General features: G+C 37.6%; 1 protein-coding gene across 2 annotated transcripts in view; it reads right to left on the bottom strand.

Moving 5' to 3' along the window:
* Positions 1–10,676, bottom strand: part of STK39_1 (STE20/SPS1- proline-alanine-rich protein kinase) — a 44,217-nt gene extending 33,541 nt beyond the window's left edge. The window contains exons 1-5 of one of the 2 annotated variants that reach the window (XM_051210008.1): positions 10,296–10,676; positions 10,143–10,261; positions 9,996–10,104; positions 4,638–4,779; positions 737–911 (exon numbers count right to left, since the gene is read on the bottom strand). In XM_051210008.1, coding sequence (XP_051075494.1) covers positions 737–911; positions 4,638–4,779; positions 9,996–10,104; positions 10,143–10,261; positions 10,296–10,392 — 642 coding nt within the window. In that variant the 5' untranslated portion in view covers positions 10,393–10,676. Of the gene's footprint in view, positions 1–736; positions 2,816–4,637; positions 4,780–9,995; positions 10,105–10,142; positions 10,262–10,295 lie in introns of those variants that run through there. The other variant, XM_051210009.1, reaches the window with a different exon arrangement.
* Between the last annotated feature and the right edge of the window lie 5,432 nt (positions 10,677–16,108).

The raw sequence follows: 16,108 nt of genomic DNA, 5'->3' as shown, positions 1-16,108 counted from the left end.
ATGGCCACGCGTATATAGCCTCTGCCAGCGAAGTCCTACTCACCACCTTCTCGTGGCACTACTGTTGTTTACGAAAATGAGAGGACGAAAAGTGAATGTCCGGCGCTTTAACCGGATTTCAAACCAATAGTGCACATGGGCTCCAGTATCCTGAGAGAACAAATAGAGTATGAACCAATCGTTGGTCACCGGCTTCCATGGGACTGCATCTCCTCACGATGCTCCACTGCCTTGTGGGTTAGACCTTCAGGTCGAAGGCTCGGGGTGTGGCCCCCTAAGAAAACCACCTGCTTCGGTTTGGGCACCCGGGCAGTATCACAGCCCTCACACATATCAAATGGGATTTGTGTGGCGCATATCTATTTGGTGCCTCCTTGTACCAATATCTATGTGTTAAGATAAATAATAAAATAAAGTATACTGTTAATTAGATACGTAGGTGAATATGAGGTGTTGAGATGTAGGCTATGAGAAAAATCTTTTCTCTCTAAAGCTACTACTCATATTTTATGATGTTGGAGTTCAGTTTATTACTTTTTTAAAGGTAAAAAAGGCATCTATTTACATTTCATGATGAGTCGATGCTGACAACACAGTGTACATTACAGTTTTATGTAACAAAAACTTGAAATGATCAAATTAAAATTCACATATATAGCAATTAATAATTGTAAATTAAATGTTATTAAGGAGAGAGAGAGAGAGAAAAAAAAAAAGTAATAATCATTATTCGTACTTGTTGCATAACTTCCGGAGCCATCCAACAAGGTGTACCAACAAATGTATACCGTCTTAAATCAACACTACCAGTTGCAGTAAGCGGTTGAGTAGCTAAAAATCCAGCAACTCCAAAATCTGCTATTTGAATGATTCCATCATCTTTGACTAATAAATTACCACATTTTAGATCGCTGTATTTAAGAGTAATGATATTTTAGTGAAATAGGTATATAGAATAAAAAAGAAATAAATTAACTTATACAAATTTATGTTGTATTATGATATTTAATCGAATGAGTAAAAACTTGTGAAAAAGAATCTCTGTGCTAATGTGGTATGGCAACTCGAACTGATGTACATGCGTACGAAGTTCTACGTTGTTACTGACTGACTGAGAAAAAGAATGATTTCACCTTGTAATAAAGCTGACATTCTTTACAAAACAAAAACAAGAAAAACAGAGATGCTTTATCAAGTCATCTACTATAATGTACATGGATTTCAATCATAGAAATTGAAGAGGGAGGTTGATTATGAATACAGTGATCTTGAGTGCCGTTAGAAGTATGGATCTCAATCAGACTTTAAAGAATTAATATCAGTAAACGAGTTGACATTATCCAGCTATGAAAAATGTAGCCTGATCATTTGTGCACACGAACAACTGAAGCAAGTTGATATTCAATGTGTTCCTATGCAAAAAAAGCTGTCAAAAACGTTTATATTATAACGTTTTTTTATTACATATCTATACTTAGTGATAGCTGACGTAAGATCCGGTACGAGTATGTATCGATTTACTTTTCCTAACACATCAATATGAGGGTAGGACAGGAGATTAATAGCAGTACAAAAATAAACATTTGAAATATTATCAGTATGGGGAAGAGTTGTAGAGATTTTATAATTTATATTGGGGGATGAATTTAGTTGAACTACTAAAAGCTCAGAAGCACTGGATAGTTGCTTCCTACTGCTACGAGACTCGTCAGTAGTGCACATTCATGAGAAGATTCTGGATTGAACCTAGAACATTCAGGTTTCGGGTGGATCATCCAACGGTTTACATTTGTAACTTCGATCGATTAGGGGTATTGTGCAACGAGATACGAATGTCCTGGGTTCGTTCCTCAATAGAATCGTATATGTACACTGGTAAACAATCCCGTGATAAGACAAAACAGTTGTCCAGTACTTCGTGATTTTCAGTAGTTGTCTAACTAAGGCCAATCCTCAATGTAAACTGCGCAATTGGATATAATGTTTTTAGAAAGACAAATGAGATCATATAGTATGAGAAGTGACATTATGCTTAACGTTTACAGGGAGTTAATGAATGCAGCTACATTACTATGACCCATAGTTGGTGGTAGATAACCTAACATTTCAACTAACCAAGAATCCTGCATCATTCGACATGATCCTAACCACCAACCAATAATATCATGCACTACTGGAAGGATATCTCGGATTTAGACACTTCTAGCCATCAGTTCATGAAGTCACTCAAAAATGAACTGAGCCAAGTTAACAGATGTAGACTATCTAGTTGGGGTTCGCGTGATTATCGTAACCATTGGTTGATGACTTTGAATGACATGACTGAAAATCGTTTGTAATGGCGCAGGTGCATACACTTTTCATCCTTTTCCAAATTTTATGCTCAATCCTCTCTATTTCAATAATTTGTATTTTCTTGGATTGTATCTTGGATACTTAATCTTTCCTATTAACATTGATACTACTATTACCTCGACTGTTATGAGATTCGCCCTAACAATTCACTCTCGCTGTGCTAATGGGGCATGACAACTTGAATTGATGTATACACATACCACATTCTACGTTGCAAATGACTAACAGACAGACTTCGACCCCTCTAATCTTCTTTTAACCTATCCTGATGGTATCCGTCATTCAAATGTTACTGTAAGGTGTAACATAGAAATGTAAGAATACGTAGATTGATGTTACAGTGAACGTTTCTCATAAACTGTCAAATAAAAATCTTGAAAATATTCACTGGATAGTACATTAATAATGAAGTTCACTAAAACTATGTATTAAGAGATGGGTTCATAAGCTATTGATTGCCATTTATTGGATTTAACAACAGAATCAAAGGAAACAAAATTTAGTTGGTTAAGTATGATAGGAATCTAGAATTAATTTATTTTCCATATCAATAAACTAATCATTTAAATTGACTATCTAGTGACATAGTTTAAGCATAGAGTTTCAGTCATATAAATACTGATTTAAGAAAAAGAGAATTCGTTGAAAAGAACATTTCCTTCGCTGAATACTCTTTTTCTTATTCAACTGACAATGTAACCTTCAGCAATAAACTATGTACTGTAAAACAAAAAAACAATGAACATTGCGAGGTATGTGAATTCAATTCATTTCGTGTGTTTTAAATCTTATACAAGCGCACATAGTTCAAAAGATAGTTTTAGTAACGTTAATAGAATTAATGGTATTCATCTAAACAGAAAGTATATGATTTGTTTTGATAGGAAATCTTTATTTTCCAAAGTCCCACTAGAAGAAACTATGGATATCCTATGGAATCACGCTAATAGGATTGACTTCTCAAAAAAAAGAAACGAAAAGAATGATTGCTGTCATACATAAAAAAATGTTCAGTCCCAATTTAGTGAAAAAGAAACTATGGATAAACAGGTCGGTCCTATATTCGATGATATTTTTCAAGCACAACTAGAAAACGCTAAACTACAAGATATAATTAAAACCAAACATTATTGTATTTGGTACTTTCATAATATAAGATGAAAGAGATCACATTGACCAAATATCTAGACGTTTCAATTAGCCTCATCTAAATTATAAAAAATTCACATACGAGAGTGAAGTACAAAAAAAGCAGAGAGAATTTTCTGAATTTGACAATAACAAGACACGATTTCAGGTTCTATCTACCGTAAGACTTCCTGAAAAGTCATATTTACACTCTAGCGATTTCCGTTCGGTGTCACACATAGAGGATCCACCTAGGGGAGTTGGAAAACTCTGATTCCCAACCAGTCGTGTACATGGGCTCCAGGATCCTGAGGGAACAAATAGAGTATGAACCAATCATTGGTCACTGGCAACCATGGGACTGGATCTCCTGAATTTGCTACAATGCCTTGTAGATTAGACCTTTAGGTCAAAGGTTAGGAATGTGGCTCCCTAAGAAAACCACCTGCTTCGGTTTGGGCACCCGAGCAGTATCCTAGCCCTCACACAAATCGAATGATTTATGTGGCGTATATCTATTTGGCGACTTCTTGTACCTATGTTTGTGTTTAAATAAATAATAAATAAAACGTCACCATCGCTGATCGTGGTTATTATATGAACTCTAAACAAGTAGGCTGTATCTACCAATATGGCCTAGATCAATGGTCAATAACTCTATGGAGTAGTGCCACTCATTTACCAAGTATACAGGTCTAAGTACTGTTTTAAAGCAAACTGTTTTTGAGGACTAGTGATACTCAAACCGGCTCCCTGAACCAAAGTAGGGTGGGTGGGGTTCGAACTTGAGACATACTACTGGTTACATACTTTTTCACTCAAGTATCATTACAACATAGCCCCGTACACTTTTGATTAATTTTGAGATCATGAAACTTAAAATTCAGAGAGAATTTATTGAAATCATTTATAATGTAAAATAGATAAGAATATAAAAGTCAATATTCAGCCGAAAAAAAGTACAAAGCAGTTGACTGAGCAAAACATATATATATATATATATATGAATAAATTATTTTTCGGAGGAAACTATGACAAGAAGTTATTTTAATATTTTTACATATTACAGTTAGTATTATAGTCACTTGTCATTTCTTACTTAAGAATAAAATCGAATGGTAGCTGGTAGATTAATATTAATTAGAAATGCTCACCGATGAACTAAACCATTCTCATGAATATACGCCAATCCACGTAGGACATCACGAAGAATGGTAGCAATTGTATTTTCATCGAATACACCGTAAGTGATATCTCGTTTATTTTGTGTATACTTGATAACATCCAACAATGATCCTATAGAGAAAATTATTATTTTGATTTAAAGACCACATATACAGTTAGTATTTTAAAAGAAACATCAGATATATTGAAGTATGATGAACTCATATAATTACACTATCGACACTCTAATACAATTTTTATCTGACATTCAAGGTATTAAAATCACCAAAGTCGAAGCGATAATATCTTCCAACGCAACAGCTTTATTACCTACCATCAAATCAAATCTGGCGAAAGACTACATCCTTGAGAAAATCGCTACCCAGACTTCATCAGGAAACGTTTATCGAGCCGATTAACAAACACAAAATTAACAGAAAAGGTCAACAGACAGACAATCTTACTCAACGAAAGAGATATATTTAAGACCGTAAACAGATTATTAAGGGCGCCCAAAATGGGTGTACCCCACAAGCCCACAAAATCTCCACACCAATGGTGGCTGATAATACACAATTACTTTGATTGTATTTATCTAGTAAGCGTTCCTGCACTAAGATTATTATTATTATTGCTCATTTACCAGGTGTACAGACTAGTGTACTTATTCTCAAAATACACAGCCTCTCAAACGCAACGTGGAACCTGGGATATATGTACATCGGTTCAAGCTGCCACAACATACGCTAAGGGCGATTACTTCCTTACGCCTGTTACCCCTCATGGAAGAGCATAGGCCACTCACCACCATTCTCCATTCAACTCTGTCCTGAGCAATCCTTTCTAGTCGGTATTCATCCTATTTATGTCTGCTTCCAATTTTCAGTGCAGTATGTTCTTTGGCCTTCTTCTTTTCCATTTACCTTCAGGATTCCATGTTAGGACTTGCTTCATGATGCAGTTTGATGATCTCCTTAATGTGTGTCCTATCCACCTCCATCGACTTTTGGTAGTTTCCTCCTCAACTGGAAGTCGATTTGTTCGTTTCCACAGTAGGCTGTTGTTGATAGTATCTGGCGAACTGTTATTAAGTATCTTGTGTAAACAATTGTTTAGAACTACTTGTACCTTTCTGATGATAGTTGTAGTAGTTCTCCAAGTTTCAGCTCCGTATATTAGAACTAACTGACTTGACTCTTATATTGAAGATTGTTACTTCGATGTTGGTTGACAGTTGTTTTGAGTTCCATATGTTCTCAAATAGTAGGAATGCTACCCTTACTTTGTTAATCCTTGACTTTACGTCTGCATCGGATCCTCCACGCTCATAGACGATGCTACCCAGATACGCGAAAGTCTCCACCTCTTCCACAGTTTCTCCAACAAGTATGATGGAGTTGGTGTTTCCTGTGTTGTATTTGAGGATGTTGATTTTTCCCTTGTGTGTATATTCAGGCCTACTGATGTAGAGGCTGCTGCTACAGTGACTGTGTTGATTTGCGTTCGCTCGTGTGTATAGGTAGAAGGGTCAGTTTATCTGCGAAGTTCGAATCGTCTATTTGCATCCAAGCTTTCCATTGTATTCCGTGCCTTAGCTGAAATGTGCAGACATACATATTGCAGTCAACCATCAGAAGAAAGAGAAAAACGAGATAGAGAGAGTGAGAGTAAGCAGCCTTGTCTGACTCCAGTCCTTACTTGGAATACATCTGTCAACTGTCCTCCATGCACGGCTTTGCAGTGTAGTCCGTCATGTGAATTCTGTCTGATGTTGACGATTATCGCAGCTACCTGCTAGTGAGTTTCGAACAAGGTTCCATAATGTACTCCTATTGACGATGTCAAACGCTTTCTTATAATCAAGGAAGTTGATGTATAGTGACGAATTCCATTCAATTGATTGGTCAAAGATGATCTATAGTGTGGCGATTTGATCTGTGCACGATCGGTCCTTACAGAATCCTGTCTGTTGATCTCGAAGGTGAGCGTCTATTGAATCCTTCATCCAGTCCGACAGTACTCTGTTGAGGACTTTTCATGGTACCGATACTAGTGTGATGCTTCTGTAGTTTTTACACTTGCTCAGATCTCCTTTCTTTGGTATTTTGATGAGTTATCCTTCTTTTCAGTCTGTCGGCACTGAGTGTAATAGCAAGTGATTTTGGTGGTTTCCACAAACTGAAGCAAGTAGAATGATTTTTGAAACTGGCGTAGTGGTTGAAAGCTGAACGCTTTAACCTTTTTACTACGATAGGTTTATATTGATTAACTGAAACGTTTGGTATAAATTAGTGCAGATTACCGGTGTTAAAGGTAATACTTACCAACTACTCATGTTGATCGATGGAAATATTGAATAAATTAAATGTCAAATTATAATTTTTAATTCATTGAATTCTACATAATAACGAACACAACTGAACTCGAACGACAGATAAGGGATAATTATATGCAAATCATCTTTGGCTTGGTTTTAGAAGACTAATACACATACACTAAAATTAAGTCCTAAATGACTTTTTACGAAAGGTCTTTAGTGAAGTTATGATCTGGGTGGAATAATAAATTAACATTTAATGCGATCATATCTTAAGTGATTAACGATAATGTAGAAGAGGTGATGTAGGCACAAGTATACAACAGACACGAACATAAATAAACACAGAAAAATGCAATAAATCTAGCTGTCATATATGACAGGAGTATAAAAATGGAAAGTTGGGAGAGATGGAAGGATGGAAGAAACGGAAAAGAATAGAAATGAACGGAGATTTAGAAGATAAGGAAAAGATACACTGATTTCATTACTTTGAAAGAAGTCCAGCCACTAATTTTTACTATATTCAGAACTCTGATCATAAAGACTAACCATTCCCACACCACTTAAGTTAGTGATTTTATAAACTGGTACCATTGTGGCAATTAGTTTTGTTACACGCCTACGTGATTTATTCCAAAAGAATAACCATAGGACGGATGAATTATCTTAACATTTCTAGTCATTCTGTCACTTATAAATGTGACCTTGAGGATGTGTGCATGGTGGTACGTATGTGTCTACCTACTTGATTAAATCACTTTCATGCTTGTAAGTACAGAGTCACCCATCATTCAATGAGTTGAATATTTCGACCACTAAAGTTCACATGTATTTAGTTTTGTCTCTTATCGTTCGTCTGCGCTGCCGAATATCTGAAATATTTTCCCTCAAACACTATCGAATTTCGTTTTTTATATCTACGTTATTATTAGAGAGATCAGTCGATAAAATATATACAAAGTAAACAGGGTATATATTTCACTAGCATCAATATCGTTCGATCATACTAGAGGGAGATAGGAATTAAACAATGTCATAGTTTATTTACTCTCAACTTTTTTCTAAGCCTCCTTAATACAATATATTATATATATACACGAGCAAAGGCTAATCAGAATATTTGAAAGTTTGGTATTTCATGGTTATTATAAGCATTTAGTCTAAGACAAAGTAGTTTAGTCAAACTAAACGTCTGATAATTTTTATTTTATCTATAATCCCCCTATGTGGCTAAGTTTGCTAACTTGCTAACTTGGCTAACTTGCTCTAGCCATTTCAGTGGATGAAGGATAACAATCTTATCAACCTATTTATTAACTAATACATTGAATCTAGCGTTAACGTTACTCTTTGGGAGACTTTATATTAAGTGAGAAATGCTTCAAAAACACTTCACCAAATACTTACAAATGGCGCCCGGTTTCATGTTGGAGGGTTATGGTACACGTACAGTAATCCTAATCAGTTGTATTATTTATATCTGTACATAGAAATCCTGCTACGGTAACATATGGTTTAGTCCGGCAAAATCCAAACTACTTTTTACATAAATGCTGGTACTTTGACAGCTACCCTTGTCTTAAGATTAATGTAACCTACTTGAATGATACAGTTTTTATTGTCAAACTAAATAATGATTCGGAAGAATCATGAAGCATCGATGACGGACATATTGACATCTTTTATATTCACTCTAGGTGTTTCTCATACCGCATCATATCAAAATTCTCATTAAACAATCTTGTTTGTGTATTTAAAGGTGATGAGGGGTTCTTAAATAAATACATTAACTTCTGAGAATACGGAAAATTGTCTCTAGATGTATTTCCATGAAAAATTCATACATTTCAATCGTCACAGGTAAAAAATCAGTTTTCTAGAACCTGATATAAAGTAATCACTTGATTGATATACCCACAACCAGGTACAAGCTTTACTTGGGTCCCTCTAGATCCAGTTGAGTGTCAAATGACTATAAAAAAAACCATTTAAAAGTGAATATCTCTTATGGTTATCATAGGAAGATTCTGGTTTTTTATGAACTGCAAAAAAACGGAATCACAGGTTATCCTTAAATTATAACTAAGATTCATGTAGCATACTAGTCAAGTACATGTCATGTACCCAAATTGAAGTCACACTTTACTCGACAGCTAACGATATTAATCAGTTGTTCAAGTGGGAGTATGTACGGTGAATTACGAAGATACCCAATTGATTTAACCACTGATCCACTGCCCCATAGCATAAACAATTATCTCTAAATATACCTAAACTAAAACTGTTGCTACACGTAAGTTGGAATCTTTTCAGACCCCGAAGACGTTCGTCTTATATTCAGACTGTTAATGAGTAGTGTGGCTGAAGTATAGTTGAAGACCAGTCCAAATATTTCTTAATGTTTTGCAAATCACTCTATCTGGCATGCATGGCTCCTACTTTATGAGTCTCACTGACTTCATTATTACATTCCATATCGTCAGTCGACTCCCACTGATCAGCGTCAAAGCAAGCTTGAAAAAATAGTGCAAAGGATTTTTACTTTAAGATACGACATATATAAAAGTATTATCACAAGGAAATTAACCTTTTAGCTATCCACGTCTAAACAGAAGATCTGACATATGGATACAGAATGTTACAGGAAAGGTTAGACCTATACGACTTATAATAAATTAAAAGAGCGATGCAACTAGCACGATATTTTGCTGGTGTTATACTAGTCATCGATTTTATGAGAAGAATATATCCATTACTTCTCGCATACAACTCGTCAAGTAACGTCCTGACTTGCGTTGCTCAAAGATCGTCCATAAATTATGGTCCCACCAAAAATTACACATCTTAAGGATCTAAAAACATATTACAGCTATTGGACAGATGTATCCACCACAGTTGAAAAAATCACGTTGGAAATTACCTACTGCATATATCGTCAAGTAGAACAAGCATTATTACTATTATCATTCCAAGTGGATAAAGTACACACCACCAATCATAAAAATGTTTGCAAAATAAGTTTACAAACCTCTTTGACATAGATCCATGATTATGCACAGTTCTGTCTGGGCAACGAAAGAGGCGTAGTACGCAACTATATTCTCGTTTTTCATGTTCTTCATGGATTTTATTTCTCTCTAATCGAGTTATCGATAAAACTGAAGTTACAGCTTACGTTTATTTCTTCTAACGATGCGGATGTGCTGCATTTTTCAAGATTTATTATTTTGATAGCACATTTCTTTCCATTTGAGGGACAAAGAGCTTCAAACACAGTAGAAGTAGCACCCTGACCTGAATTTATTGTAAGGTAAGGCTCAAAACAAACCAATAGACTTTCCGAATTCATATGAGGCCTTCGTCATTGGCCATTGAATCGGTGTCTCACAGAGACTACCGGTTGAGCCAACAGTCGACTCAGTCATACTCAATATTTACTATTTTAAATTAGACTTTGCACAGAAGTAATATGCCTTTGGACCTTTCCGCTCTTTCGTTCCAACGACCTTGAGTTGTTAAATTTGATGCACTCAGCATTTGAACACGTGTAGGATCTCATGTTTTTCTGGTGTTATTATATCTGGATATCCTGTTGCTGGATGACATTTTAAATAATTTTTGCTCACCGCTTTGTAGTATTTTTTCTTAAAAGTAGCGATACAACAGTTTATTCAAAGTTTCATAAAGTCCGTAAAGGAACTTAATGTTGATAAGAATCACTACACAATTTTAGACTCTCCAAATGTGTATGAATCATAAACTTACACGAATTTGGAAATGTTACATAACAAGTGTGTTTTAAAGTTGCATCTTTCTCCTTAAATAGCAGACGCACCTACTGTACTGAAACTAGTAAAATCTTAATTCGATAGTCTTCAGTCTTCAGTAATAAGGATAGTAGGTTGATGAACCTGTGTTAATCCTGACACATTGCTCTCCAGTGAAGGTCCAGCTTTTCCTTGAAAGTATTCACTGATGGGGCTGATACCACTTGTTCGGGTAAGGCGTTCCAATGATTGACGACTCGATGAGAAAAACGGGATCCCACTTTAAGTTTATTAGATCGTGGTTTATGAACCTTCTTGCTATGACCTCGGAGATTATTAGTGCTGGAGGGAGCAAAAAGATAAGACATATTAACACCCAAATCATAATTAAAGATACGAAATGTCACCTCGTGTCCTACGATACGACAAGGGGAAAAGATTTAGGCGTTTTAAGCGCTCATCGTAAGGGAGTCTAGAAAGACCCTTCACTAATTTCGTTCCCACACGCTGGACACACTCAAGGGAGTTAGTATCCTTTACCAGACACGGGCTAGCTGCTTGGATACAGTACTCTAAATGTGGTCTAACATATATGGGATATAAAATTCGAAACGTTTCCTCGTCAAAAGATTTGAACGCTCGGCGGAGTGACCATAACGCACGAAACCCTTTGACAGCGGCTGCTTTGCAATGCGCAGTTGTTTTTAAATCATGACTTAATATTACTCCTAAGTCCTTATGCTCTTGAACGCATGGAAGAGGTTTACCCTCAATAGTGTATCGGTAACTATTACCGTGACCGACGTGCATTAGTACACTCTTCCTAGCATTGATTTCTAAGCCCCACTCTCGAGTCCATCTAACTAAATCGTCTAAGTCAGCTTGAAGATCCACATGATCAGCCGCACTTTTTATTGTTCTCCAGATTTTTACATCATCCGCAAACAATAATGTCGACGACCTAAGTAACAGCGGTAACTCATTAATGTAGAGAAGGAAGAGCAGAGGGCCTAAGATGGTGCCTTACTTATTTTGTTTTGTACATGATCAGAACTATCTGTAGTTATTTGCATTATAAAGAGGTATCACTCAACCTAACTGCTGCATTTCACCACATAATACAAAAGATAACCAATGCAAATGATTTTTCTGGATGGTCGCCGCCTGCTCAAGTTGGATGGGAATGTTATGGCCCTCCATCCTATGTTGAAGTCACACCTCGTGGCAACACCTGACATGAATCAGCCTATCGTGGTATCCAGATAATGCGGCTTCATCGATGACAGTATAGAACTTACGGGAATTTATTTGAAAAATTTACTAGCTAGATTAATTTGGAAAAATGAAGTGCAACTGCAGCTGTTTGGGCCAGCCCATGGTGTGTGATAGATAGACTGGCGATAATTTTTCTTAACCTTGACAATGTGGAGATAGACCTGACAACCTTATTTTGTAAATAGTTTTCAATGTTATTTCTATTTGTTTTGTCAATTTTTCACTGTATGTACATTTATCATTAAATGACTGTACGTGTTGTTTTAGTCAACGACCTTGAACACTTTTTCCGTTGTAATTCTAACATAGCGTGACACACATTTCCGGTTGTTCACAAATACACTATTACGCACATACCCATTGTTCTATTCTCGCTCGTTACCAAGTCAATTGCGTTCTAAACTGGATATTATCCTCATTTCAGACTGCAGTGTCATTCTCATTATATCCTACATCAAAGAAACTTATTGGCGTCATATTTACCTCTGTGGAATTATTATGCATTTATAATTGTGGATTTTTGAGACCAAAACTCAACAGAACACGCAACGACTAGCCGATTTAAGTAACGTCCCTAATTTGTTATTGCATTTGTAACATTTAACTTGTAAATATTAATATTACTATTGATTGCTATTAACTTTGTTGATACTTTTGCGTTTATATATTGTTTGGTCCACCACAATTATTTGGTGAGCCTCGATTATTTTTTTATAGACATTTGCTATATATATCTACATAATTTTTTTATTATTATTAATCGGCACGACACCATATTTTTGTTTTTGTCATTATGAACTCTCCGGGTAAACTTATTGATATTGATAGTTCACCGACCAACCTTCTAAACTCTCTACAACCAGAGGATAATGTTTTAAACTCAATCAACGCTATCTCGGAACTAAGATTACCAACGTACGGTGTTAATAATCCCAAGGATCTGGTTTGCACAGGTTGAGGCATTATTTTTGTCGAGAGGTATACGCTCGCAAGCGACAAAATATGCATACATCGTTGGAGCATTACCCATAGAAGTGGCAGCAGAAGTCGGAGACCTGATAGATAACGTACCAGAAGCGGACCCATATGACAAAATAAAAGCCGCAGTAATCCACCGTACTTCGCAGTCTGATGAAAAACGCTTACAGCAACTACTCACCGCATGCGAGTTAGGGGACAAAAGACCTTCACAGTTCCTTAGACACATGAGACAACTAGCAGGTTCATACAAGTTAGATGAAGCATTACTTAAGCAGATGTGGTCACAAAGGTTACCTTATAGCGTCAGACAAATTCTCAGCGTATCAGGAGCCACTGTCAGTCTTGATGATTTAGCAGACATGGCCGATAAGATAATAGAAATATATCCCGATAGTCGGGGAATTAACGCTGTACAACCCGCTAGTAGTGATGCTATGAACCCTACTCTTGACATGCAGCAACAAATGGCACACTTAACACGGCAGCTAGCATCACTGCAGGCCACTATCTCCACCATCCATTCTCGACCTCCCAGATCTACGTCCAGAAGGAGATCAGTATCCAGACATCGTCTTAGGTCACCTAAGCGGGCAGCCGGAATTTGTTGGTATCATTCGAATTATGGTGAGAAAGCACGTCGTTGCACAAAACCGTGCAACTTCACGGCAAGCAAGCCAGACCATCAGGGAAACGAAGTGGCCAGACAGTAATAGCGGCAGCTGTTACTGGCCAACATGTCAGCCGCCTCTTCCACATCACGGATCGTATTTCTGGCTCAGACTTTTTAGTCGATACGGGAGCAGAAATCAGCATCATCCCACTCCATCTCTCACGCAGACAACATACGACAAGCACTAAATTGTCCTTGGTAGCGGCTAACGAATCAGTTATCAAAACTTATGGAGAACAATCTCTTATATTAGATCTCGGGCTCCGTAGAAGATTCACATGGGTATTCATAGTTGCTCAAGTCAAACGACCCATCCTCGGGGCCGATTTTCTTAGTGCGTACAACCTGTTAGTTGATATGACCAACAAGAGATTAATCGACGTAAACACACGTTTACAGGTAAGTGGTACACTCTCCAACGACAACGAGATCCATGGTGTTCGAATAATGAAACCTGTGAACAACAACTTCAACGACATTCTAACAGAATACCAGTGCATTACGAAATCAGATTACCAAAAGGAAGGTAACCCACAGCTGGTACAACACCATATCACTACCACCGGACCACCTATTAGCGCCAGGGCGAGGAGACTACCACCAAGCAAGTTGCAAGTAGCTAAAAGAGAATTCGAACATATGATGCAACTTGGTATTATCAGACCATCCAACAGCCCCTGGGCCTCGCCGTACCAAAGAAGGACCAAGATTGGCGTCCGTGTGGTGACTATCGACGATTAAACAATCAAACCATCCCGGATAGGTATCCTATTCCACATATACATGACTTCGCGTTAAATTTACATGGTAAATGCATCTTCTCGAAACTCGACCTAGTGCGTGCATACCATCAAATTCCGATGGCACCAGAAGACATCGAGAAAACAGCCATCATCACACCCTTTGGCCTGTTTGAGTTTCTAAGGATGCCATTCGGATTAAAAAACGCTGCGCAGACATTCCAACGCTTCATGGATAACGTAACAAGAGGCCTTGATTTCGTGTTTGCCTACATCGACGATGTTCTCATTGCAAGCTCATCTTTAGAAGAGCATATCCAACATGTCCAGACCCTTTTTGATCGTTTTAAAAAACATGGTGTCGTCATCAATCCTTCGAAATGCATATTCTCAGTCCCAGCCTTAGAGTTTTTAGGACATTACATTGACTCTCAAGGCATCAAACCACTCCCAGAAAAGGTTGAAGCTATTACCAATTATCCCGAACCAACCTCGGTGAAGTCATTACGACGTTTCCTCGGTATGTGTAATTTTTACCGCCGTTTCTTACCACATTGTGCTGAAGTATTACAGCCATTAACCGATCTGTTGAAAGTCGACAAAAAAGGTACGAAGAGAGAGAAGAATCAAACATTCAACCTATCTCTTGATGCCAAAACAGCGTTTGAAAAAGCAAAGTCGATGATAGCTAATGCCACCATGCTACAAATTCTAAATACTGACCCCACAACCCACTTAATTCTGTGTACCGATGCATCTCAAAAAGCCGTCGGGGCAGTATTACAACAACAGGTAAACAATATGACTACCCCCATAGCGGTTTTCTCCAAAAGATTGTCACCAGCCCAGGAACGCTATAGTACCTTTGGACGGGAGTTACTTGCTATCTACTTAGCCGTTAAACACTTTAACTTTTTACTACAAGGACGAATTTTTACCATCATGACCGATCACAAACCTTTATGTTACTCATTCCACACATCGTACGACCGACATTCACCTCGCGAAGCACGACAACTGGATTACATCTCCCAGTTTACGACAGATATCCAATTTGTCAAAGGACACACCAACGTCGTAGCTGACGCATTGTCACGTAAGGACGTAAATACCCTGTTACGTAAACAAGACATCGATCTAGAAACCATCGCAAAACTACAAGTAGACGATGCAGATTTGAAGGCCTGCCAGGAGAAGTCTAACTTGAACCTTAAACCAGTACCCATCCCTTTCTCAAATACATCTATCATTTGCGATGTTTCAACGGGTAACAATCGCCCTTTTGTACCTCTAGCATGTCGTCGACAGGTATTTCATCAACTGCATGACCTTTCTCACCCAGGAATCAGAGCCACAATCAAATTGGTTACTGAGCGTTTTGTGTGGCCAAAAATCAATTCAGATATGAAACGATGGACGCGAAGCTGCCTACAATGTCAACGCAGCAAGATTCAGAAGCACACGATCAGTCCAGTTGGCAAGTATCCCCTGCCGGAAAAACGTTTTCAGCATATCCACTTAGACATAGTTGGTCCATTGCCACCATCTAATTCATTCACTCATATTCTCACTGCGGTGGACAGGTTCACAAGATGGGCCATAGCATGCCCTATTGCTGATACTTCTGCAGAAACAGTAGCCGGCGTATTCCTTGACCGTTGGATAGCAAATTACGGAGTACCTTCTATCGTCACTACCGACCGTGGTC

Source organism: Schistosoma haematobium, chromosome 1 (genome assembly GCF_000699445.3).
Source record: "Schistosoma haematobium chromosome 1, whole genome shotgun sequence".
Classification (NCBI taxonomy): Eukaryota; Metazoa; Platyhelminthes; class Trematoda; order Strigeidida; family Schistosomatidae; genus Schistosoma; species Schistosoma haematobium.
This window is presented reverse-complemented; position numbering and strand designations above follow the sequence as displayed.